The 27,777-nt window shown below is 37.2% G+C and overlaps 2 protein-coding genes across 2 annotated transcripts; one reads left to right on the forward strand and one right to left on the reverse strand.

Annotated features, from left to right (window-relative positions):
* Nucleotides 1-596: 596 nt before the first annotated feature.
* Nucleotides 597-7,105, reverse strand: LOC139724638 (protein LKAAEAR1-like). Its single transcript, XM_071635771.1, has 6 exons — nt 7,009-7,105; nt 4,608-4,774; nt 3,299-3,450; nt 2,244-2,301; nt 1,417-1,539; nt 597-662 (listed from the first exon to the last, which is right to left on the reverse strand). The coding sequence occupies exons 1-6, from the start codon at nt 7,103-7,105 to the stop codon at nt 597-599; spliced, it is 663 nt and encodes a 220-aa protein (XP_071491872.1).
* Nucleotides 7,106-7,224: 119 nt separating this feature from the next.
* On the forward strand, nt 7,225-27,425 carry LOC139724642 (uncharacterized sodium-dependent transporter YocR-like). Its single transcript, XM_071635775.1, has 12 exons — nt 7,225-7,743; nt 9,369-9,513; nt 14,781-14,964; nt 15,830-15,944; nt 18,087-18,288; nt 19,784-19,946; nt 21,808-21,936; nt 22,904-23,040; nt 23,886-23,977; nt 25,604-25,755; nt 26,519-26,651; nt 27,155-27,425. Exons 1-12 carry the CDS (start codon nt 7,705-7,707, stop codon nt 27,353-27,355), a joined length of 1,692 nt encoding a protein of 563 aa, XP_071491876.1. The 5' UTR covers nt 7,225-7,704; the 3' UTR covers nt 27,356-27,425.
* Nucleotides 27,426-27,777: the final 352 nt, after the last annotated feature.

A 27,777-nucleotide genomic window follows, 5' to 3' on the forward strand; every position in this document is an offset into this window, starting at 1 on the left:
TAAGATTTTGAAACTTCCAGTTTTTCATTCAAATGCAATTATGCCCGAGGCTCAAATCCTGATATATCTAACTGATCACTACTCAGAAGTTATTCAACCAGGAATAACACCATGTTTCAGACTTCATTGACAGAAACACTGAATTTTTGTCATTTTTTTTTTTGTACACGATCAATGGAAAATTGTGAGGTTATTACGTGGTCAGCTCACTCATTTGCTTATCCATATCCACTGTACAAGAACTGTTTTGCAGAAATTAGCAAAGCTTCAAAATTTCATAACTTCCTTATTTTTCATCCGATTTCAGTCAAATTTTTACCATTGAACTCGTAAGATTTCACTCTTTTTATCAGACTAACTTATTTTTGGACAACAACCACCATGGAATGTACGGCGAACACGGTTATTCAATAATTACTTGTACACGGCATACCCCACCTGTACCGGGTTGCATCATTTATTACAAGCTTGCACTTACACATGATGACAAAGAAAAATGCCATGTATGTTACATCTCTAGTGAAAAACAAAAACAAAAACAAAAAGAAAACAAAACGAAACAAAGAAAAAACATAAATATCTGGAATGTCCACCTCTCAGCTGAGATCTCGATCGATGGTCAGCCCTCGTTCATCTTCAAGTAGCGTCTCCACTCTCGATCTCTGTAGGAAGGATATACAAAAGACAGGCAAAGTGATATTTCCATGGAACATGCTGGTACATGATAATTGCACAGAAAATTCATGTTATGGGTATGCAACAGACCCAGTTTATCATTCTGCAAGTTACATGTACTCCCGTTATAACAAACATAGTTATAACAAAATTCTTGTTACGACAAAGTAAAGATTTTAGTCTCAAAATTACTTTCTATATATCATTATATATTTTACAAAACGATTAATGAAATTTTGATATAACCAAAAACACAACACAAAACAAAAAAACTGCCAATCCTAAGAACTTTGTTATACCGAGAGTCCTCTCTATATCAGTACTAATATAATGCAGTTGCTCCCTGTTTAAACCTGGATATCTAAAATCAATTACTGCATGCGCAAACAATACAACTGTACACACTTTCTTTCGTACAGCACATAGATACAGTTGTACATACATCTGTAAATTCACATCTCTTTGTATACCTCTCTTTCTGTTTACAGGTGCTATTTGTGTGTGCATATATTTGATATCTATGAATGTACATAATATACATAAAATGAAAACATATACCCTGGTATATTCAGCTGTACACTATCTAATCATACAATTGAACAAGCGTTGTAAAAGAAAATTTTAATTGCAATGACATAATTTATTAAAATCAACTGCAGTAGTTTCAATGCAGTTGGATATCAGAGCAAAGATTGCAAAGCTCCATCTGTGGGGAAAAGAAGAAAAGAGAAGGTGACCTACCTCAAGCTTGTCCAAACTGTCCCCTGGGCTGGACTTGTCCGGAACGGCTGGAACCATGGCTTGGAGACGTACCGCCTTGATGGCTGATGGCTGGCAAGATATGAGATGTTTGACCTCTTGGGCCTGGGTTGGAGAGATCAGAGAGATACATATATATTGGTATAGAATATATTGGTATGCTGGAATAGATACCTGGTATACACTACACACACAGACATAAATATATACCAACTGGCATACAGCTAGCTCTGTCAGTGAGTCTAACATCATGTCCTTGACAAAGACAAAATCATACAAGGTGTTTTTTTTTTTATCTTGCCCTTGTGTCTGAACTAAACAAATTTGTGTGTTTCCATGGAAAATTAATATGTACTGCTATGATAGTGGCAAATATTGAAGGATGTTATGAGCGCACATGGTATCTGAAAACATGTCAAAAAATATCTGGAGCGTACATGCCTGTGAAAAATGAGATATATATCATTTTGATATGTCTTTTGTCTGCCACTTTCTTTTAAAATCTGGAGTATCAACAAAATTACAGCTCCACATGATAGGTTACAACATACATAGCAACAGAAATGGCATTGAAAAGAAAATCACAAGCGCAATGTCTGTATACACCATAGAATTCAAGATGGTCCCTTATAGCTGATTCAACAACTCGCAAGAGTCTAACAATAACAAGTCAACCATTTGAATACAAAAACAACAACACAAAACAAACATTCTTGTGAAATCTATGTCTTTTTTTCATTAGTACCCAAGGCACAAGTATAAAAAAATTCAAATATGTCTCGTGCTGACATGGAAGGGTAAATACTCACTCTGTTTGCTTGGTATCTTAGACGCATTACTCGTAATCGGTTCCTTGCCTCTGCAGCTCTGCAGTGACAGAACGAAAGAAAAAAAAATATTTAACCAATCCAAGCAAACCTGGATTAAACAAAGTTTTAATAACACCACTAGTTCTCAGCATTGGACCTGCTGACGATGCTGGCCTGTTATCACAACAAATTTCTACTGAATTGAGGCAGATTTTCATCAGGATGCTTGATACACTAGTTTTTGCTTTCCAATGTCACCTCAATCATCCAAGTCTACATGTAACAGAGCAATGTCTAAAGACATCTTCATTAAACGCAAAATTAGTGAACTGATGGGGGAAAACTGACTGTTCATACCAGTCTGCAAATTTATATTTGAGGAAGATGTCTGATCTTTAGATACATCAAAACTTTCACAGGTAAGTCTGGGTATTAACCATGATATGGAAGCATTCAAGCCAGATTTTTTCTGCACTTTCATGAATGATGTGTGTTGACTAATACTACCTGTCCAATCCTCACTACTGCAATCATTTCTACATTGCAATTTGTAGTTACATTTGTAACTGTACCATCGTACTTTAATAAATGTTCTATATAATCCAAAACACAATGAATAAATGATCTGACGCACTAAGGATTGTCCAATGTGCTTTTTGTGATAAACATTCTGGCACTTGTCAAGAAGGAATGAGTAAATGACTTGTAGATTTATAATGTTTCCTTGTAATCAAAGCATACTGCCCCTTAAAACTGAATTCACACAAGTCAGTTCGCTAACAAGGCAACTGCAATGTACTAGTTTATCAAAAATGAACAGATTCAGTTTGGCTAAAATCAACACAACCTGGTATCCCTGTGTATGCATAGACAAATGATGAAAAATCCACGCAAAAAAATACTCAAGCATGAAGCTACAAATTACAATAGCTGATATGTAGAGTACCTTCAGTATATTTAAACAATCTACATATTATGTGCAAGACTGTAGTGTATTGTGCATCCTTGGTATTAAATGTTAAACCTTGTCAAATATCAAGGCCAATTATACTCACTTGAGTTGGCCTATCAGCTGGTTGTGTTTCTCATTCTCCAAGTCCACCTGGTTCTCCTTCCGGAGGTCCTCAGCCTGCTTCTTGCCCAGGTCCTGGACCCGCTTCTTGGAGTTGGCGATGGCTTCCGCAGTCTCTTTTGATGGATCCTCATACTGCAAGAAAGATGAATTATTGACAATATAGACACTTACATTTGATTGAGGAATATTGCCCTAATAAGCACTCTTGTAAAGTATATTATGATTAAACGGGCATTCCAGACGATTTTCATGATTTTAAATCACGTAGCACATACACTTGTAAATCGACAGCTCCATATATAGATTTGTGAAATTTGTTGCTGCGGTCCTTGAGCACAGAAACAAAATACTCTGAAAAATCTTAAACAAATTACACTGAACAGTGTTGATGACATAGGAGCCTCGCATATCATATGTAGGAGTGTAATTCCATTACAATACCGGTTGCTTAACAAGTTCACCTGTGTGAAATCTATGCATGCCTTTTTCTTTCGTTCTGCTTTCTCAAGCCCCAACTCATGCATTCTTACAGTGAGGCTGCCATGTTATCATCCTTGTTCATTGCAATTTGTTATAAATTTTGAAAACGTTCTCATTCCTCGCCCAAATCACTATAAATTCTAAAACTCTGTACTCAGTATAATTAATTTGTAGTTTTTCAAATGTAAAAGTCAGAAAATCATCTGGAGGTCTCCTTTAAGTGGATATGTTTCAAGTCCTATACAGTACATGGCTCAGTTCTGTTGACAATCTTCCACTATACCCCATCTCCCAAATACTAGTTCACCTTGTTTTCTGGCAGCAGACATTCAAATAATAGTTTCATCCTAGACTTGACATACTAATCACCATGTAAATATCTGCAGTGTCTTTGCTATTCTTTCGCTATTCTCTGTATTTCTGCCCTGTTGATGTATTGCTGGATTTCAGTAATTTTTTTTTTTTCAGCTAGCCTCACATAGCGAGAGTGGAAATTTCCATGCTTAGTTTGCTGACCTTTCATTTGTGTTCAGACAAGTATACTTTTGTTGATGTAACAGCATGCCAACAAAAATGCTACAATATGATGTACAACTCACAGAGCTAGAAGCAAGCTCTTTCAAAAGCTCTATGGACATATGATATGACATCAAATTTGGCAAAATTTGTGCAATACATATTTCCATTTGTTATTTCTTACTCAAAAGATTATAGTGCATAATGACCCAGTACACAGACAATGTTCCATACTTTACTGGACTCAACTCTTAAACACAGCATGTCAAATTTTTGAGGGGTTAGTCACTTACAGCCAAATATTTACTCCTCTGCGTTGGGTGCATGGCATTTATTTCTCTGGGGTTTAGTTTCTTCTTATTTCTGTACTTGAATCCGCCACTTTTTACGCTCAACGCATCATCCTTTGCCTGTAAAGAAATAGGAAGATCAAAAAAAGAAAAGAAAAGAAGTGGTACAGCTGTAGATAAAACATTGATGTTCCACCCAGTAAACTGCTTTTTATGGACTATTGATCGTGAAAACATAATAGAAGTAATACACAACAATTAACATCAAAGTGAAAAACTGTAGACCTCTTATAATGTAAGATTATACAGCATACAAATCTAAAAATGCTGTCATTTAATAATTCCAAGATATTTGATCTAGGTAACCTACAAGTGTACATGTACACTCTACAATTTCTTATGATGCACACAGCTATGAAGATACAATGTACATTTCCTTTTTACAATCGATACACACACACACAACACACACACAAGCACAGACACAGTAAAAATCATAAGAAAATAAATGAAAATCAGTAAAGATCAGTAAAGATCTAGACACTGTAATATAGATGAGATTCTGTATTGTATCCTGGGCTGAATCATTGTTACATTATTACTTACATCTCCCATCTTGGTCCTTTTCTGCAGGCTCGTGTGTCGGAACTGTCAACTTCTTCAAGTACGGCAGTAGACGATGGTGCAGTAGTAATGTTGAGAATTAACACTTGATTTTCGGTCAATTCGGTCAAATGACTGGACAATCCCTGCTAAGACACAAGTGTGACAATCAGAATGATCTATACGCAGTAGACATCGCAAACTACAAATTAGTACAATGAGTACATGCAGACAACTAACGGTTAGTAAGATTTTGAGAGAGAATAAGACAACTCATCATCATCATCATCTGTACGGGAGTGTAGGTGAATCCTGTCAGGTCTCCCGGTCGTCAGCGCTTGGTACAAGTACACTGTACATGTAGCACGTGTAACAGTCTATATCGAGCGTGGGCGTGAATGTCGGACAATTTCAAAACGTTTGTCTGACCAGAATGTATCTAAACCATGTTTAAAAGAATCTATACTAGTGGATGTAACAAGTGATGGGCATCAGACTGTACCATAATTGGATGACTCTTTTGCTGAAACAGTTGCTGCAGATATTCAAACGACAATGGGTTGCAAATAATTTGAAAGGATGGCCTCTCGTTCCACGATACTGTGACTGTACAAAGAAGGACTGTGGGTTGATTCTGTCTATACCATGATGTAGTATTTTGAAGACCTGGATCACGTCCCCTCTTTCCCTCCGGTAATGCAATGAATACAGGTTAAGCTTTACTAGTCTCTCTCTGTAGGAAAGGGTGCTGAGTCATGGAAACAGTTTGGCTGTCCTGCGCTGGACAGCTTCGATGATGTTGAAAATTCAGTAGGAACCTACATGTACACGGTCTACATCAGGAGGCTCATGTAAATTTATGATTAAATGAGAAATAAAAATGCAGGTAGTGTTTGCATATAAACTAAGACTGTAACTAAACACAGCCCTGCAAATAAGAAATCAAGGTATTCCAGTTTAGCTTCGACGAGCTGCTACAGGGATTATCATTTCAAGATTCAAGACATAAAGTTTACAGAGGAAGCTTGCTCAGTGATCAGTGATAGTGGGAGGGCATAAAAAAAGACTATTAAAACGTTAAATTGTCTTTCCAGAGCCAAAAGAGGCCCGACAACACAGCCTCAGGTGAATTTTTTTACAGGTGAATAGCCCTGCCGCTGCCCAGGTAAACCTAGTGTACTTTACCTGGTTGGACTCTTGACTTTGTTGCTTGTGAAGTGCTGTAAATCTTAAGTAGGCCGGCTACGTAGGGGGACTATAAAGTTGACTTGAAAGATAGGCCTGCAGACTCACAACCCGTTGATTTGGCAGCACCACCATGCACTACACTTAGTTCACTGCATGCATACCTGCTGAAGCCGTCACCGTGGTCTCGCTAGCTGCTACGGCCACTACGCTACTGCTACCTCTATGGCTGTTTATGCGTTGCGTTGCGACAACATCGACAACCCAATGCGTATAGCCTTTTATGCATGCGTTTTAATTTACTTTTACATGCATTAAGTAATTTTGAAGTTTAGTTTGAACCATGATAAATAAATATAATTCTTTCATTATATTAGATTTTAAAAAAATGCTTTAATTTGTAAAAAAACCCGAATAATTGACAGATTTATACAAATATAATAGCTTGAGTCTTTGATACATTCTATGATAAAGTGACAATGATCGATCATGAGTACCACTGGTTGAATCGATAATCAGGTGTCAGATGTCAGGTGACTTCCCTAACTCAGTTCGATTGACCGGACCGGTGCCGGTGTTTGTGTGTGGTGTGTGGTAATGTGTGTTCGACACTTACCACTCCCGTGAATCAAGGGGCAATATCGCTGCATGCCAATCGCTGACAGTTGTGAAGGGCTGGTGGAAGGGTGTAAACTATCACTGATCAGGATCATGAGTATCAGCTGGGCCTGGCCACTTTCGGACTTTCATGGATGAAGACAGGGACGAGACCGAGAATGCAACACAGTAGTTATCTCCTTGATCTTTCTTCATCAGCAGACTCATCCCGACAGTCCAGCGATGCTCATGCCTCGGATTGAATGAAATGAACGTTGTCTGAGACCTGACTGAACGCAACCAGTACTGTAGCAGCAGACAGACCTCGCCAAGCCAGGAGATTTGACCTGGGCTCTCTTCTACCACTTCCATACAGTTCAAGAGTTCAGAATACTCTAGACCTCTGGCTCTAACGTTAGATCCCAAAAATATTTTTCGAAGGGTACACTACTAGAGTCTAGTACCTAGTGGTAGCTTAAAAAATTTGGACTTTGGTGGTGTTCAGTCTGTATTTAGATTCTGCATGCATGTAGCAATAAAATCTGGAATGACACTGCGATTGAGAGGGCTCTACTACTACTCTTAGTACCCTGTATAAACAGTGGTCCATACATCTTTCGACCATCTCGACCTACAATTGTAGGCACCAAAGTGAAATCACAAAGTTGTGTAGAGAACTGGGCACTTCGGCTGCTATTCAGTGAGAAATTTCGGTATGGATGAAGCAACTGACACGACACCGTTGCAGCCCCAGGTATGGAAACAATTTTTTAACAAATTCTGCTTCACAAATGTTTCTTTTTAATCTTGTATCGTTGTAGAACAATAAAAAGTAGTTGTATACGTATATTGCATGAATTTTTGATCCTACAATATTGTACACTCAATATTCCCACAAAAGTAATTTTATCAATTAGAACAATATGAACTAGACGTCTAATTTGCTTTGTCATTCTTCAGAAGATTTTAAAAAAAATATCTATTTTGGACAAGTTTTACAAGATATAAACATGGTGCTCGAAAGTTTGCAATTGTGGGCATTTTTTTTCAAAGTTTGTCTATAAAATGAAAAAAGTCACATGTCAAAGATATGTTATGAAATATCATTAATATCAATTTCATAAATTTGCTTTATGTAGATTAAGAGTCATTTATTCATTATTTTTCATGTACCATAGACAACTAGGATCTATACATACTCTTAGGTCTGTACAAATGATTTATGTGAACAGCAAATTGCATTGTAACTTCACTTTTATTCTTCCTCTAGTTTTTCATGACCTGTCCTCCATTGATTTTTGTCAAATTCCAGTTCTTTGATTATATTATGATAAACTCAAACAGTAGTAATTTAGCAAATTAGCGTTCACTGTTTATATATGATATTATGCAAATTATTTTGTTCAATGAGATTTCTAAAGTGTTTCATTACTTCCTTTGTTTACTCTAAGTTGTCATGCATCTTCTTTATCCTACATTGATGAGTTGTGCAGTACTGTACTGAATTCTGGCTACCAATGAATCTATCAAACATTTATTCTAGTACAATGTACCTGGTAAATCCACTTTTATGCCTATCTATTGATTCTAGGATTCGAGATCAGCTAAGGTACACGTACATGTATATCGGATATGTACATGTATGTACAAGGCATAATCATGGAGTTACATTGTAGCACTTTTTCATTTTCATTATTATCCCCACTGTTATCAATCATCACTACTATCATGAAAGATGAAAAAAAAAGATAAATAATTAATGTAAAGAAAATGAAGTTTGCAACCTGATAAGTAGCGTCCATAAGACTACATTTTTGTAAGTAACTGCATGTCATGCAAGTGTGAATGTTTCAAATACAAATGTCACTTGTCCACCCAAGTGAATGGCTACCACTAACAAAGCCCATGTATAGCAAATGGCTAATTGATACATGTAATTCTTGGCAGTTTTAGTCATTTGTATGTATGGTACACAGTCTGTCACAGAGCATGCATTTCAATCTACAAAATGTTCCCAAATGTTTTATAATTTCATATTGGGCTAAAGGTTTATAGAACAACGCTTCAAAAAAGTTACATGCAGTAGCACCTTACTTGCCAAACTGTTGCAGACACATAGATTGCGATTAAATGATTTTACTGACATAGTATTTTAATGGTCTTTGAAAGATTGTGCTATCAATGTCACACAAAGAGTGCTCAATGCAGAATGAAAGAAAGAAATACACTGTTGGAAAAGTTGTAATATAACAGAATTTTGTGGACTTACAATTTAGTACCCTTGTACAAAGTAATGCTTATTTCCCTGCTTGAATTACAATCATTTTGATTTCTTTTTTTTTTCTTTCTTTTTCTTGCTTCATCCACTAACAACAACAGCATGAACCACAGTCCGGCCGAGTGAATTCTGGGGGTAGCTTCAGAACGACCTTTGGCACGATCCTGACATGTATAGGATGCATGGTCGGCACGGGAAACATATGGCGCTTCCCACGCATTCTGGCCAATAACAGCGGAGACCAAGGTAACGTGGAGATTATGATGGCCGGCACATTTTGCAACCATCAAAATCATCATATCCTCCCCTACCATGTATTAGATTTGAGGATTTTTGACAATCATTTTCACTTTTTTTTCAGGGCCTTTTGGAGCAATGGTTGCGTGAAATCATGTTTTGAATGTAGATAGTGTGCATTAGATATTAAGATTATACCTTTTGCAGCTGTTTGGTTTTGAGCACATTTGGATAGATTTGCATTTCAAAATTGTTTGTACAATAAGTCACAACTTTCTGTTTGTTTGTTTGTTTGTTTTGTTCTTCATGCAATGCCCAGGTACCTGTAGACAGTTTCCTTTAGGAATAGTTTGCCTGTAAACAGACCAAAAGTGTCATCTTCCTTTCTGGCTCGATGATGTTATTGACATATTGATCACTGGTAATAAAAAGTGACCTTTACACAGCTACCAGTTATACTCATAAAACGTGTATTTCCAGAGATACTGGATACTAAATTATGTGTTGGTAATCCACTGCCAATGGCAAAATCAAGGTACATTTCTCAAGGCCAATTTTGGTTTAAATACACAACTGTATTTGTATCCCAGTTCACAATGCTGTATTTGTCGCTATAAGCTTGGTCTGTAAGTCACTGAGACATTTTATGAACACAAACAGACCCAGGGAAACTCCTGTGCACAGTTAACAGCGTGATTTGCTGGTTGCCCTTGTGTCAAGGTTTTTCAAAACGGCAGCCTAACCTACGCTGTACTAGTTGATGGAAACTGAACTTTTTTGTTTTGTTTACACAACATTTGTACTACCTTCTTGACTGTGCCATTGCTTGGCACTGTTTCTAATAATATCAATGCATTGTGTATTGTCTTTTGTATTGGATATTACTGTATGTCCCAAGAAGGAAGACAAACACAGCAAAGTGTGGAAGCATTTGTAGCTGTACATCTTATCTGGTAAACTTGACCTTGGAAACTTTGTATCTATACGTACTTGCTTTGTCATGATGATTCCATTTTTATGCACAGCAATTATCAATCAAGATCTAATTATAATTATATACAGTTTGTAAACTACTCGACATTGAAGTGGTGTGATTGTCTATGAACAGGAAGATGAAGAATAAAACTGAATACCTGTACAGATTTTGTTTATCAACCACTAATATACTGTAAGTACCAGAAAGCAAGATATTTTCATGGCACAAAATTTTTGTGTATTGCCACTGGCATTCAATGCAGACAATGTAGAAGAACTTTTGTATTCATTTTGATTGTAATCACAAATCTTGGCTAAAATGGCTGAAAGCTAAAATGCGAACATTTTCTAGTTTTTCAGTTAGTTGATTCTCCAATGTAATTAGTGCTAGCCCTGATGTGTACTGGTGTGTCTTTAAAAGATGGGTCTTGTGGTGTGTGACTCATGAGCCCACAGCAGACAAGAAAACGCAGGGCAAATAACCTAGTGAACAATATGAAAGTTCCCGGCAATACACGCACTATGCAGCAGTATCAAAGCGAAGATACCGGCCACAATCTTAACCCATGCAGGGTAGAGAATGACTGTGCAAAAAGACCAGAAGCAAATGCCATCCCCCTCCCCCCCCCCCCCCCCCCAAAAAAAAAAAAGAAGAAAAGGACACACACAGAAACACACACACCCATACACACTAACCCAGGGGCCACTAAGATCAATACACCATGCATTTATCTCCAGTGTAAACATACTTCTTTTCCATGCACTGACAGTTGAGGAGGTGCTGGTGCGTTTACACTGAGGTTGGTTTGTATAGTGATCTACACCATGCTCAGCCCAGTACTATTCACTTCTGACTGCAAACACACAGCATTTAAATACTTCAATAGTAAATTGATAATAAATTCATCACATAACAGATAGTTACATGTACACTCCAGAATGACAGACAGTTCCCATCAATTCCACATAAATGCTGATTTTAGGATGTACCTTTGCATCAGGGGTGGATTTAGCCTGGGGGGTGAGGGGGGGGGGGGGGGGGAGGGGGTGGTTGACCCAATGACGATGGGTAAATAACAAACAAACAAACAAACAAAAAAAGGTATTCACATATTTGTTGTGTGCTGCCACTTCTTTCCCAAAATCCACTGACAGTCAAAAAACAAAAACAACAAAAACAAAACAAAAACAAGCAAAACACACCCTAAATCCACTACAAAATGTGCCGGTGGGGGTGGGGGTGGGGGGTGTTCACAATACTTCCACATCTCCCCTTTCCATCCGTTTCCAGAACATTAATATGGTGGATAAAAAATGTGTAGAGAACCGCCAAGGTTTTCATGCAAATAAGTGCTGTATTTGTGCCTATGTCTCTGAAAGAGCTGTGACTCTGTAAAGAAATGTACAGCACACACTCAGCTGACATCTGTACTGAACACTTTTTAACTAAATTTCCAAACTTAGAAGTACTCAAGTGGAGATCGAGGAAGCCACTAGCTATGATACAAACCCAATCTTAATGTTTCAATGCAGTGTCATTGTAAGAGCTACTGTTGTAGCAGACTTTTGATTTTGCTTGTATAGAAATGAAATATGTACTCTCTCTCACACACACATTCTGAGTACTAGTGTTTCGTCTTAGGATGCCACTTGTACTAGCAAATGAATCAAAACAGCAACCTTGCAAAAAGTTTGTGATGCATATTGATCAAAGGAGGTTGTACGGTTATAGTAACACAAAAGTGACAGCAAGTTATTTCGGATGAAAGTTAAAGACAATGAAAACCGTGTACGAAAATCAAGTAAGCCAGCTGACAAGAACTCAGCTATGTAAATTTCTCGAGGTGATAATGGTATAAAAAAAAGACAAGATGTGTATCATAGTATTTCCTAGGTGCCTAGTATACAATAGGTGAGCTTTTTCATAGAATTGTGGGCATACTAATCACAACTATCCACCGCATACTTTATAGTTTTCGACTTTTTGAATCATAAAGTATCTTCATCTCCATGAAAGGACAAGTTCACCTTTAACCCGTTGAGGATGAGTCCCGAGTATACTCGGGGAGGTGTCTATAGGAAATGCGTGTTGTAGCAAAATCAAACCGTCCTCAACGGGTTAATATTTTTGATTGAGATAATGCAGCTAATAGTAGAACATATCAGTGAAAGTTTGAGGAAGATCAGACAGTCTGTTCGAAGGTTAGGAATTTTTAAAGTTTCTGTACTGCCATCGCCTGCTGAGCTGAGAAGACTATGAGTAGTCTTCTCAGCCAGCAATGGTGGCACAGAAACTGAAACTAGTTGTAGTATTACAACTTGTGATGCCAGTTATACACATACTTAAGTTTCTTCCTGTATCTGCTTCTCCTCCCCATTGACTTGCAAAATGAGGATGTTGTTTGCTTTTAATATTTCAAGTGGTTGGAAGCTCTTCAAGTTCATGTTTACTTTCTACAGCTCAAAGTCAGAGTCAAATAGATTTTGCTGATCATGTTTCAGCAAAGTCAGACTTGAAATACTTAAAGTACTAGATACTCAGGGAATTCTATTCGAGAATTTCATGTACATATATGTTTTCACAGAACAGGGTGCTACATAACTTTCTATTTTTTTTTTTAACCACTTGCCCAGTCAGGCAATCAGATTTTCAAATTGTTGCAGAACACTTGCCCGGACATGAACTTTACTTGCCCAAAAAGAAAGTCCAAAAATACAAGAAAATGATAATTATGCCAATACATTGTTTTAATAATAGAAAATCACTTGTAAGCCAAGGGTTTGATAAAACATGATCATTTGAACAAACAACACACATAAATTCACATGTTTTATTCAACACATTGACAAACTTGTTGCAATCAGGCAGGTGGGATGAAAGCACCTCCCTGGTCCGATCAAGTGTTGGTGTTGCATTGCAATTGGACTTCTTTACAGTGTATGTTCGAAAGTGTTGGAAAGTTGCTGAAATGAAATTTATGTAATAGTGCGTTGTGTCTACATGTCTTTGAAGGTCGTTATCGTAGTGCTTGAGTATGTTTGGTTGACTTCTTGGGTTTGGGAGGGGATGGGGAACAAAAAAGGTGGCCTCAAAACTCTTTCAAAGTATTTTTCCACAATATTCCTAAACACTTGCCCGACATTGACTTTCAGTTGCGCAGGTGGGCAATTGGGCAAGTGCTTACATAGTGTATGTAGCACCTTGCAGAATAATGATATTGATCAGAGTATATAATGTGTGAAGAGATGATGTCATCACCTCACATTACTGCCCTGGGTAAAGTAAAAGGCTCTGTCTTCAAGTGACATTAAACACATCATAGTGTCATAATATTAATCATTAAAGGTCCTGTTTACCTTTGGAAACAGTGATTTAGAATATTTTCAAGATATCACATTTAATGCATAATTCTCTTGTACCACAAAACATCCTATCACAAATTTTTGCGATAAAGCCTAAGATATAAGGAGATATCTGTATTTTTCTCAATAAACCGTAACTGTAGACGGTTAAGTCTTGAAATATTTTTATCATAACTATTGTTCACATATTGTATATATTTGACAATACTTAACATCGATTTGACCGATTCAAATTTTACAGTGGTTGTTTCCATCCCCAACTTGCTATTTTTGAACTATTTTAAAGCACTAATGGTGGGTTTTTGTTTTATCTGCAAATGGTAAATTGTGCCTTTAAATTCACAACAATGCCATCCATACAAGAAATGTGTGAAATGAGCTGTTTCTTATAAACCTTGTGGAATGACCCAGCCACAACCTCTTGTACTATACCTATCACTTATTATTATCATTATTATAATAACTTATTATTATCATTATTATTATTATTATTATTAGTATTATTATTATGATACTTATTATTATTATTACTATTAGTATTATTATCATGATACTTAATATTATTATTATCATTATTATTATCATTATCATTATTAGTATTTTATTTAGGGCTGTTGAGCTTTCTCTTTTAAGGTAGATTTTTTTTTTTTTTTTGCTTCAATGTATGCATTATCAAATATGTTTCGAGAAATGCTAAATTTCAGTTATCTCAATATCAAACTTTAATGTGTGGCAAAAGATAGGCCCATGTAGACAGATTCTGCACAAGCCCTGGGCCATCAGCTCCTAAAACAGTTTCAAGAAAAGGATCTTTGGATATTTTAGCCCCAACATTTTATTTTGCCTGTCTACACACCTTGGTCCATACTCTTCTTTACAGTGGAGTTTGCGCCCTCGTAGCCAAGAATTCTTCCCCTTTTTGTGACCACGCCTTACAGGATGCCTCCAGTTTATGTTGGTCTGGGTCGTCTTCCTCTTCATCTGGTCCATTCCTCTCATCCTGATCGAGTATGGCACCGGGCGTTACACCAAGAAGGCCACCATCGGGGCCTTCACGGAGCTGATCGGGCCCAAGAACGGCTGGGCAGGGGCCTGGGTGGCCCTTGTTGACTTCGGAATAAGGTACAGATTTGTTCAACCTCAAGCTTTTTCGTCATACTGGGTATCACTTTCAAGCAGCATGTCTCTGGAAACCATGAGACATTTACCAGTTTAATACACTACATTTTATTTAATGTGTGCTTTAATTCCCCCCCTGGCTTGATATGTATGCTTTGAAATTGAATTATTATTATCTTTCTTTATACAAATATAGATAACTATGCTATAATCATTAGACCATGCAAAATGTTATTAGTTGGGTCATACCAGTTTCTGTAGAAACTCTTATTCACATTGTGACATAATGACAAAATACACCTTCTATGCATGAGATTCATTACTTGGCACAGAAAGTCAATGTCTAATCAAGTCAGACTAAAGCTCCTCATAGTTTAATCTGCTGTGTCCTGTGCAAACTCAATGGGAATTTAAGAATCTCACATGCAAAGGGTTAAAAGGTAATTTGCCAATGAAAGTTGAGAATTGACTCTCTTGTAATATACTGGTTTATTAAAAAGCAATTAATTCTTGCTATGTTTTTTCAGTGTGTAGTGGCTGGTTATGGAGTAGTAGACTTTAAGAAAGGTTTGTTTTCATTTCAAGTGATGAACCCAAAATTCCATGAAAGATTCCAGATATGACAATGACTTAAAGTTTTCTCTTGTTGTGTCCTTTTTTTTTAACCAAAGCTGTACACATGCTCATTGAAATGTGTATTCATTTGTTTGCTTTCATTCTGTATACAACATACGTCTAGTTCTTCTTCTATTCATATTTGCCAGCAAAGTCCTCTGTTGTTTTTTTCCACTAGAATTGACCAGATACATGTGTACACTTGCCTGTGCAACACCCATAAATGTTTACAACCTAAATTCCCCATCTATAGTGGTTACTACTGTGTCATCGTTGGCTGGTGTATCTACTACCTCATTTTCTACATTGGCCATGACCTTCCCGAGAGCCTGACTGCAAGCAACCAAACGTTTCAAGACTTTGCCGTGGTTAGAATCTCACTTTGTTATTTTTACACTGATTATCATTGAATGTGTGACATATTTGGTATTATTGTTAGAAGTAAAAATTCCCATCTTAACATCTTTATTTGCTTATTGTCCATATTTTCCTTTTCTTTTATCAGAAATCTAAGGCCATCATCCTATTTCATCTAATGGCATAGAGCTACATGTAAACACTGTCTTATACAGCTGAATGTGATATGTGAATTGACCTGTGTAAAACGACTACACTGTATTTGCCTGCAATATTGCCACTTATAAAGTCCTTTGGGCAAAAATTCACAAGAATGACCAGCATCTGTTTTTTGCTTGTACATTATGTGTATTACCATCTGTGGACTGTCTCTCTTTTGCACTACATTTTTGGTTTGAGTGCATGCAATTTGTTTGTTAGTTGTTTGTTTGTCCAGTTCACCTTATAGGTGTAAAGGTGCTCTTAAAATTTCTGTTGATCCGTATATAGTGCCCAAAATAACATGCCCACCATGTAATGTAGGAAAGAGTGTGTGTTGTACAAAACTTTTTCTTTGTTGGTATTGACAAAGCTCTGACTAACTGATTACATGGCTACATGATATTGAGGACTAAAACACATTTCAGATATTAGTTAGAATATTATTTGTACGTAGTTGTAGTCTACATGGGAAACAATTCAGGGCAGGATGTAAACATTGTTGCAACACAAAGCATTTTCGAGCTGCCAGTGACGAGGCAGAAAACAGAGGGGTGACTGGCCATGATGTAGCAGAATTTCCTGTTTGATGTGTCAACAAACTTCCCAAATCTTCATCAAGTGTTTGTTCTGATATTCATGGCTGGGATATGCAGAGAGGTTAATTATAACACATTTTGTAAGCATGTTGGCTGTTACAAGTTTGCACCACAACTAAGTTCTCATGCTCCCTTCAAGTCAAATCAGTAAATCACCTCACCCCCTTCCCCTCCAACCTCCCCCCCCCCCCCCGAAAAAAAAGAGAGAACAAAAATATGGAATATGAGAAAAGGTGCAGTTTAATGGGAAAATGGCATATTTGTAAATTTGACTGGAATAAAGTTCGATGACGGGCAAAAGTGAAAACGCAATTTCTTTTGATTAGTTATACAGTGGTATGAACGGGCTCTACAAACTGTACTTTCCAAACTTTGATAACATAGCAATCAACTCTCAATAATGCCCCAATCAAGGTTATCAACAGGAAACTTTGTCTCTTTTTCTTTCACTTCGATAGGTCATAGGAGAAGAGGCACTTGTTTTTATGTAATCTGAGTTTTTAGGGCATGTTTTGTTTCCATGGAGGAGAGCACCCAATATTCAGCAAACTATTGAATCTCTTGGGACAGTGTATATGCCTGAAAGTACCTGTAAGCATGTTGACATTTTATGTAAACTATATGTACAAAAAGTCATGTATGTACACTTTGTATTTGAAAGTATATCAGTATGAATGATAGTTACACTGTGATCCTCAAGCAAACCCCTTTTGTCCTAATTTATTCAAAACTATGAAATCACTCTGAGAGCACAGACCTCTGCCAATGTAGCCCATTTCTATCCATACACACATGCTGAAAATGGCCCTTATTCCCTGATGATTAAAAGAAGCTTTTTTACTGTGTCTGGAGTATACGTTATTCAGCAGCTTACTACATACTGCACCTGGAATGCGCCCTCAATGCGCCTATAAAGTACATCTCAAATATGCGCAGCTTGAACTCCCTCTTTTGTTGGTCCTACGTATTTGCCAATGATAATCCTTCAAAAAAAAAAATAGATAAAAGATAAGTATCCTGGATTCAGACAGTTATCCAGGTCACTACCAAACTTTAATCATCTGTTCATTTATGTCATTATCGACTTTTCCTGTAAGTTTCAGCCAAATCTGTGCACAACTTTTTGAGTTATTTTGCAAATAGACAGACAGACAAACAAACCAATGCTGGCTGAAACAGAACCTACATGGTGAAGGTAACAAACCTTCTATCCAGCATGGCAGCTCAAAAAAAAATTATAGTAATAATAATTGAATAAAGCAAAAAGGAAAGAAAGATGAAAGTTTTGCAGTGTTGTGTTCCTGGTGAATCCTCAAAACTGCATTTTCTATACTTTTGTGATCTTGTGTCCATCAGGACTCCGACTGGCCACTTCTCTACCACACGGTTGCCATCTTCCTTGCCGGCTTGACCGTCCTCTGGGGGGTCAAGAGCATCGAGGTGGTCTGCTCGGTCATTGTCTCGATCTTCCTTGTCCTCGTCGTCGTCTGCTTCATCTGGAGCATGACGCTGCCCGACGCCGTCAGCGGTGTCCGCTTTATGTTCACTCCCGACTGGGGTAGGTGCACCTTTAAAGGACAAGTTCACCTTCATATACATGTGGATTGAGTGAATGCCACAATATCAGTAGAACACATCAGTGAGAGTTTGGGGAAAACCAGACAATCAGTTCAAAAGTTATGAATTTTTAAAGTTTCTGCGCAGTTACTGCTGGATGAGAAGACTACTACAGTGTATGATGTCATATGCGTACAACGACATAAAGAAAATAAAAAGAGAATTTCACAAAATTTTACTTTTTGAAAAAAGTGTACATTTCCTCAACTTGTCACAGACGTATGTTAAGGGTAATATTATTCCCCTTCCCTTCTGACAGAGGGAAGTCAAAAGACCTTTTATTAAACGAGGAAAGTGAAAATATGTTGAATTTTCTTATATTTTCTTTATATCGTTGTACTCATGTGACATCACAAGCTTTAGTAGTCTTCTCATCCAGCCTTCAGTGAGCAGAAACTTCAAAAGTTCATAACTTTTGAACGGATTGTCTGATTTTCTTCAAACTTTCACTGATGTGTTTTATTAATATTGCTGCATTCACTCAGCCCACATGTCTATGAAGGTGAACTTGTCCTTTAACAACAGTTTACTAAAAGCTACAAAAGATGTACACTCAACACAGTCGTGGTTAAAGTACTATACTGATTTGGAATGGAAAACGAATGATATGGAATTTCACAGTAAGGATACACATTTTGTGGCGCTGAGTTCTTGTTACGATTTCATGAATTGATACAATATACCAGGTATGGCAAAAATTACCTTTTTGGGGTGTCACTTTTGATAGTTATAATCAAGCTATTGGGACTGTTCTTTTTTTTTTTTACATTTCTGTTTATTTCCCCTATGATTCTGAATATTGTGAAATTTATGTGGATGGATAATGGTCGCACTCCAGTGAGTTTTGTCTTATGTGATTTTACCTTTAAATGTGAAATTAAATCTGAATTAGAATGAAATGTCATTCAGATCTTCTTTCTTTTCTTCCTTGCTGAGTGTACAGTAGGTTAGCAGTTACTAATAGGGAGAGGCATTCAATATTCTGATCATGAATTCTATGAGAGGACATAGCAGTGATGCAACTCAACAGTTTAAAGTTGAATAGTTGAAAGGCAGTACAACTTGTCATTTACCCTCTCCTCCCCCACCAAAAAAAAAAAAAAAAAGGAGGGGGGATAATCAACAACAGACATGAAATTACAGTTATTAATCTTCATCTTGTTATGATTTTGTTAAAGAATGGCCACATGCAGTTTGCGTTGGAGGGCACAATAAAGAATGATTCTTCTGAAGGGTTTGAAATGCTGTTGAGGAAGATGATAATACTTTAACATTATATCATATAATATGATATGTATACATATAATATATTGCTGCATTCACTCAATCGACATGAATTTTTGAGTGTCATTCCCCTATCAAATGTGTGTGTTTATTGTCTATAATCTGCCTTACTCTATTTTTTATTTCTTTCTCTCTCTTTCTCTAAATTTTAGCCCAGTTTGGCAATGCAAGGATGTGGGTGGATGCCATAAGCCAGAACGCATTCGACACGGGCGCAGCGGCCGGTCTCTTTGTGTCCTACTCCGCCTACATGACGGCTGATCACGGCATTGTTCGCTACGGCAACTTCATCCCGATCGGCAACAACTTGGTCAGGTATAGAACTTGCCATTTGTTGATGCATACAGTGTACATGTAGGTACTGAGGATACTGATGACTTTAAAGGGCTACCAATTGCACCTGTGACAAGTGTTGAAACAAGCACACAAGTATACAATGTACCTGTTGATATACTGAGGCTTTTAACCCATTGAGGACAGTTTGATTTTGCTACAAAACGCATTTCCCTTAGACGCTTACCCAAGTATACTCAAGACTCCTACCCAATGGGTTAATCACTCATGGGGTACCAACTGCACCCACACCAAACATTTAAACAAACACACACACACTATGATTGAGCCCATCATATATTACTGGCATCATGATTAAGACTGACCATTTATCAACTCTCGGCTAAGATTTTTTTTTCCATGTAAAAAAGTTGAAATACAAAGAAGACATGGTGTATTGCATTATCACAAAAAAAACAACAACAGTATTTCTTGGAGGGCAGATCTCTTGAGCACCCACTCCTATTTTCTGTTGTAATTTGAGTGTTTGCATGTTATTTGATTAACTGTTGCAATACAGCACTAACCCTATAAGTGTTTTGATAGTGAGGACATTGAATGATTCAGATTCTGCCATGAAAAAATATTATAACTCCCATAACTTCCTTGCACAAATCCTGTCAAGCACAGCAAAAATCAACTCATCTGCAACAGGTTAATCCGTGTGGTTTTGTGTTTGTAATTAATGACTGCGATATCCACTACAGTTGCTTTTGAAATAACTGAGGTATCCAAAGGCAAAGTAAAATAAAGTGCTCCTAATGAAAGGTGGTTCCCACATTTTATTTGTTTTACATTGTTTTTACATGTCTCGGCCATTTCAAAACCTGTTTTCATCAAATAACCTTTTAATTCCTCTAAGAATTGAATTCTCTTTAGTGTTTCATAATAGTTTCTTCTGATTATCTCGTAAAAAGTTAAAACCTGAATCCCCCATCATAACCAAAACTATACCATCCCCATAAGCAAGTATGCCCGTGATTGCTATTTTTAGAACCCCCAATTTTAATGGGTGAATGTTGGCAGCCCTGGGGTAGATAATGCTACAAGGGGAACACAAGATCCAGGTCGGGGAATACAAGTCAAGCATTCCGGTTGCCAATACGAATGAATGCCGTGAATTTGTGGTTGATCGAACATAGGACTGCTCTTTGCTTTCATTCTTACAAGGGTCTTGATTCATTGCATTTATTCAATTAGCTATTCATTTATTTCTCTCTTTTCTTTCAATCTCAACCACTCCTTTCTGGCCTCTCTAGGATGATATTTTTAAAAACATTGGAGCTGTTCAAATGCCAAGGAAATATTGCCCTGAAACAATGCATTGTTAGTGGCAAATTATTGGGAAAGAGAATTTGTGCAAATGGATGCACACTTCTTTTAACCTATTGAGGACAAGCTGATGTTGCTTTAACACATATTTCCCACAGACTCTTGCTTGAGTATCTCAGGACTAGTCTTCATGGGTTAAGTATTCATTTTTTTCCATCATTGACCTCTGCAAATGTATGTACAGGGCTCAACATCAGCACACCTGCCCGGGGCAAGTAACATTGCATGTCGGGCAATTAAGAATATACAAATGCTAAAAATTTATTTTCTGATCTGGCAAGTAAAATGTTGATTTTAACATGAAAATCAAAAGCTCCTTAAGTCAATTTATTGTGCCGTTTGGGCAACAAGTACTTTTTTCTTTCAGGCAAGTAAAAATTTGTGAATATTTATGATTTCACTTGCCTGATAAGCATGTGAGAGAAAAAAAACATTGTGTATGGCCCTGTTCTTGATATGTATATAATGGTGTTTATATATGTGTATTCTTCTTTTTGTATCTTCACCATAGTCTTATCTGTGGCATGCTGACATACGCCACTGTCTTCTCAACGCAAATGGCAGAGAACCGGACTCAGACTGAGATTGTTGAGCTGCTGAAGACAAACGGTCCTGCAAACACCGGGCTCACATTTATATGGTAATGATCGCTGCTTTAAACTTGAGTTTGTGCCTGTGGTACTCTGCTTCTTGATTAATATTCCACTTGGTCTGAAACCTGCCATGTTCTGTTCATTAATCAAAATTCAAGTGCTCTATGTGACCGTGCATCACAAAACCAACAAAAAGTGGCACACACTGGTTTTGTGTCAGGACTCAAAATATGTGAGATGGATCAACTTTATATAGTCAGTTTTGAGTTTTTCATGTTTTCTGAAAGAGTAGACTTCATCTACATCATGGTAAAGTTTAATGTCATAGAATGAATGGGAATTTGTGTTTTTTAGCAGTTTGCTAGAACACCTTTTTGTGGATTAGTGTGATTAGATGTGTCTTAGAATCCCTTTTTCATTTCTTAAAAAAAAACCTTTACACACTCTTCACTTTCAACTTTAGTAACTTATAAAAGGATGATGCTACTGCGTTGAAAGTTGGTATTAGTCATGGATAGAATGTGTCAAAAGGTCATCATCAATTTCAGCCTAATCTGATAATCCCTTCATTGTTTATACTGCGGAATTTCATATCCTTTTTTTTTCTCCCCATTTATTGCACAGCTAGTATGGCAAGGTAAAAGATTAAGCACTTGAATAGATCCTTTACTTCAGAGCCTCTTTTCTCAGTTAATGCTTTTCCACAGTAGGTGTTTTCTTTTCAATATTTAGATGGGTTAGGAGAATGCATTTGTATGGAGTTACACATCATTTTAAGCTTGAAGTCTGGTCTTTCAGAATCTGTCCTTACCTAAAAATCCATGTCTGGCGACTTTTGTGGTGCAGGGTCACAATTATCATCGATGTTTGTCAAGTAGGTGAATCCTGAGTTACCACAGATGGCTACTACTGAGGAGAAAGTATGCATGAAAAGGGAAACATCTTTCAGTTTATCTCTCAATCTAATTTTCTGTCACATTTCTTGCATTTTTTCGATTCTCCTTTTTTTCTCAGGTTCCCACTCCTCTTTGAGCAAATTCCGGGAGGTAGATTTTTCTGCATCATCTTCTTCATTGCCCTGATGTTTGCTGGACTGAGCTCTCTGCTGGCCAACATCGAGCTCTTTGTGAAAATCTTGGAAGACTTTGGAGGTAGCACACTGTTTAAAGTAACCTCTTTTATTTGCTGAAGCCCCATGATTCAGCCTCTATTTCTGTAGAACTTCTTCTGAAGTGTTTTTAGGCATATACGTGTGTGAGCAAAAGCACAAAATCTTTGAATTTCAAGCAGTTCCCAATTCTCGAGACAAAACTGGATGCGAATATACTGGGAATGATTTTCTCCCTCGCTTACTGTGTGTATGGTATATGATTTTATTTTCAGTGTTTTGGTTTCAAACTATTAGTAAAAGTCACTTTTGTATTGTTTGAGAGCCATCTTTAGGATGAGGGATTGTCAGAATGAGATAAAACCTTACTTGATCGTTTATGAAAACACAAAATCATTTGTTTTGATGCTAATTACAAAATGCACACCTCTGCTTTATTCAGTCATCAGTATTAGTTGATTATTGTACCAAAATTGTACCTTGTGAGTGATATGAATATTTCTTCTTCAAATTGTGTGAAAAAAAAAAGATATGTGTGTATATTTGAAGAGTTAATTGCAAAATGAGCTAAGCTCCATTTTTACACATTTCAAAGTAAGTTCATCATCAGATAGAGCAAAATCAAACCTATCTGGTAATACCTCACTTGTGACATAACAAGGAATATTCTAAAAATTCTGATTAAAAATGTCCTGTATTCTCATATTATTTTCTTTGTTTGTAGCAGCTTGAATCACAAATATCTCAACTTAACAAGAATTGAGTTGGCTCATTTTGTGATAAAAACTCTTCATTCGTTATTCAAGAATATTCATTTATGGAAGTGACTTTGAATGAGGATTGGATTCTAGGCGCTTGAAATATTCTGTTTCTTCTTTTCCTATGCAGTCAAACGAAAGTTTGCAACCCTACTGTGCTCCACCGCTCTCTTCCTGTTGGGCATCGGTTCAGCAATTAACCTCAACTTCCTCATCAATCAGGTGACCGCAAGCAAGCCAAAGTCACATGATCTCTCACCTGATCCCTTGGACTTTGGGAAGTCCGCATGTCTCATATATCAAATGACCATGCACTATATGTCAATATCACGCGACTCTGTATTTGGCTCGCCTTCATGTGACATCAATTAGGTGGACATATATATGTTGGTATCAGTGATCATGCAACTTTGTGTGGGATTTGCAATTCAGCATATATCATGACCTCAGATGACTGTATTTATACATCACACTCTCACAGCTGTACATTGGATATTATCTGCTTATGGCTTATGAGTTTTGCATATTATGAGACATCAGTTTGATGGCAATATTACATGTGTTGCTATTGCACAACTTTGTATCTGTCTGGACTGAACAATATATCAGAATTTAGTCTGATTATACCATACCATGATATAAAGATTATGTCAGTCCATACACTTTGATAGATTGCTACGCTTGTGAATTCTGCTACATGTACGTACCTAGGTGACTACATGCTTGGTGCCATCGTACTGTACATATTTTATATTACAATTACGAAACCTCACCTTACTCTCATTTGGCACTTTAACAGATTTTTGGCAGAACGTCTGTCTGTATGCACTCAAATATCTGACAAATACAATTTAAAGTAATAATCTCATTGAACCTCTCTTGGTCCTGTATAGACCACATGTAGATCTGTGGGAGATATCATCATTGGAGTTATGCTATCTATAACCATGCAATATCTTTGACTAAACAATGGGATCTCATTTGGACAGGCATTTATCGGTATTCAGAGCAAGGGACTGTTAAGATATGAATATATAAATAATCATATGTTCCAATCATCATCTGGAATCAATAATTATGTGTACATATATGTTATGTATATACCTGTAAGCCTATTATTTCCTGAGTAGCCAGGTACATAATATACACATGATTTTCACGGGAGTATTTAAACATGCGCACATTATGCAAGTGATATAGACAAGAACATGAAATAGAATCATGCATATGGAAATAAAAGTACTCATCAATACACGTATGTTCACATTTTACAAATCACTGACCAAGACTGGCTGCATACTACTCCAGCAGTTTGTGGCAAAAATTTAAAATATATAAGCAGAGACTCCAACCCAAAGCACCTTCTGATCTGGAGATTCTCCCGCCTGAAACCCCTAGCAAACGGGAGACTCCAACTTGATGTGTGCGAAGCGCGAAGTTCCTTGGGTTCTAGATGCTCTCTTGTGCTATCTAAGGCTTATTTTTTCAACACACGATAGAAATAAGTAAGAAATCCTTTCCTACGGGAGACAAAGAACCAAGGCGGGAGAAATTAAATCTCAAACGGGAGAACGGGAGATTTTGCAAAAATGGGTTTTCGGCGGGAGATCTCCCTTCAAAAACGGGAGAGTTGGAGTCTCTGTATAAGATGACAATCACAAACACAAATGCAGGATGTTCAAAGGGGATGGAAGGGTGGCTGGCTATGATGGCAAAAGCAAAATTTGCTGTATCAGTAAAGCCTTGAGCCGAGACTAGCATCTCAACAACACTGTATTAAAGATTGCTGTAAGATTTTCTGCTTTATTACTTAATTCGTATTTATTACTTTTTGTTTATTCTTGAAAGGACTTCGTCTGGGGATTTGGACTTCTCATCTCGGGCCTAATGTTCCTCTACATGGTAATCCGATTCGGAGTGCGGAAATTTCGCCGCCTCATGTTCAACGAGTACAGCAACAATGACTGGCATCTATATGGCATATTCGATGTGCTCGTCTTGTAAGTATCAAGTTGTCGCACATTGTTCAAACTGTGTCCACTGGTTGCAGAAAAGCTACATTTATAAAGTAAATGTGTGGGTGTGGTTTATATTGATGTCATTGCATTCCGTTGTAGAAAGGTAACCTGCCACTTTCCTTATACCCATCTCTTGATGATTGGATAACATGTTACTTTACATAGACACCAAATACAGACATACATACAAGTTTTGTACGTACATGCTTCAATTAATATGCATCTGTTTATTTCTTTCTTTTTTTTACACCAATATAGTGATATATTGTACAGGGTGCTCCCGTTACAACGGACATGGTTTTAATGAAATTTTGTTACAACGGAAGTAGAGATTCAGATCCCAAAATATTTATCATAAAGATCTATGGTGCAAAATTCCCTTAAGCTACGGACGTACAAAGAAATTTCTAAATAATGACTGAAAACTGTCATTACTTTATAAAGGACTTTGTTATGACCGGAGTCACCTGTGTAGCAGTAGTCAACAGCAGTGACATGGAGCAACAGTAAACCTGTTTTGTAGACAAGTGTCATGCACATAGGCTTATTCTTCTGTCACTGAATTGGAGGAACTCATTCGGGTCGTAACCCATCTCCCACCTTTTTTTTTTAATCCATAGAGAGAAAGTGTGGTACTTTATAGGTATCCTGAGTTGGTGTGTGGATCAGTTCCTAGTTTCGCCCAATCTCATCCCATTTTGGGGGGTTATCATTCCTCTTCTTCGTCTTCTTCTCCTTCTCGCAGAGTGGTGGCCCCCATTGAAGCTGTCGTCCTCATCATCTGGTGGGGGGTGGACACCATCCAAGCCTCCTTAGAGCCGGGAGCAGAGCCCTGGTACCAATTCTCACCGGAGAGCTTCATGGCTACTATTGTACAGGTACTGATAATGACGCCCTCCCACTATTGAAGGCATTATTTACTATTTGCTGATGAAACAAAAACCCAGCTTTAGTACTTAAAGATAATACTGAAATGTGAGTTAGGGATAGAAACAACCAATGTAAAAATGTTAATCAGTATAATCAATGTTAAGAATTATTAAATATACATAATGTGAACAATAGTTGTAATAAAATTGTTTTTAGAAGAAACCGTTTACAGTTATGGGTTCTTGAGAAATATAGTGATATCTCCTCGTATTTTAGGGTTTATTGCAAAATTTTTATAGTGTAGGATGTTTTGTAATACAATTGACCTACACATATGCATCAAATGTGATAACTCGAACAATGTTTAAAACACTGCTTCCAGTGGTAAACAGTACCTTTAAACCTCCCACTCTTGAAGATCAAGGCGTTGCTGTAAAGAACTTCACACTGCTAATTTCTCATCACATATTATGCATTGAGTAGCATTTCGTGCGTTTGTAAAATATTTCAGTGGGTGGGGTTCCTCGTCATTCTCATCGCGGTCAACATGATTTTCGTCTACTGCGTCGCTCCTCGTCGCGAGCAGAAGTCGCTGCCAGTAACGCAGACGCACCTGTACTTCAACTCCAGGGAGGACAGGGAACCCATGGATAAAGTCAACTCGCAGGCATACAACTACAGCACTTTCGACACGCGGGAAAGCTCTACGTGATCGCAGTGGTGAAGATGCAATTATTTTCTGGACTCAATGCTTTTTTTATACTCCTTTATTGTTGTGCCTTAGCTACATCATCAAAGGGTAAACTAGTATGTATTCTTTTTTTTTGTAAGAGTGTGTTATAAAGAGTTTTTCTAAGTATTGACCTTATTTTTTATTGAAAAGGTATCTATCAAGTGCCACTATATATGACTTTAATTCATTCTCTTATCAAAACTAGACCAATGAAACAGATGTAGGTTTCAAGGGCTGTCATTGTCTGAAAATGAATGAATTTGTTGTGTGTGTGTGTGTGTGTGTGTCTGTCTGTCTGTCTGTCGGTGTATGTGTGTGTGTGTGGTATTCTTCATGCAAGATCAGTATAACAATTTATGAAATGGGTCATGAATATTGACCTGACATGGTCACATGGAGGT

This window comes from Diadema antillarum, unplaced genomic scaffold (assembly GCF_040938485.1).
Source record: "Diadema antillarum isolate AM-2024a unplaced genomic scaffold, OU_Dant_1.0 scf00000225, whole genome shotgun sequence".
NCBI classification, from domain to species: Eukaryota; Metazoa; Echinodermata; class Echinoidea; order Diadematoida; family Diadematidae; genus Diadema; species Diadema antillarum.

Excerpts from the sequence above, each read along its gene's own strand:
- LOC139724638 (XM_071635771.1), bottom strand. The coding sequence starts at position 7,105 with ATGATCCTGATCAGTGATAGTTTACACCCTTCCACCAGCCCTTCACAA. Across the intron at positions 3,451-4,607 it reads AGAGGAGTAAATATTTGGCT|TATGAGGATCCATCAAAAGA; the intron begins GTAAGTGACTAA and ends TCTTTCTTGCAG. Across the intron at positions 2,302-3,298 it reads CAGCTGATAGGCCAACTCAA|AGCTGCAGAGGCAAGGAACC; the intron begins GTGAGTATAATT and ends CTGTCACTGCAG.
- LOC139724642 (XM_071635775.1), top strand. The coding sequence starts at position 7,705 with ATGGATGAAGCAACTGACACGACACCGTTGCAGCCCCAG. Across the intron at positions 9,514-14,780 it reads CAATAACAGCGGAGACCAAG|GATGCCTCCAGTTTATGTTG; the intron begins GTAACGTGGAGA and ends CACGCCTTACAG. Across the intron at positions 21,937-22,903 it reads ACCGGGCTCACATTTATATG|GTTCCCACTCCTCTTTGAGC; the intron begins GTAATGATCGCT and ends TTTTTTTCTCAG.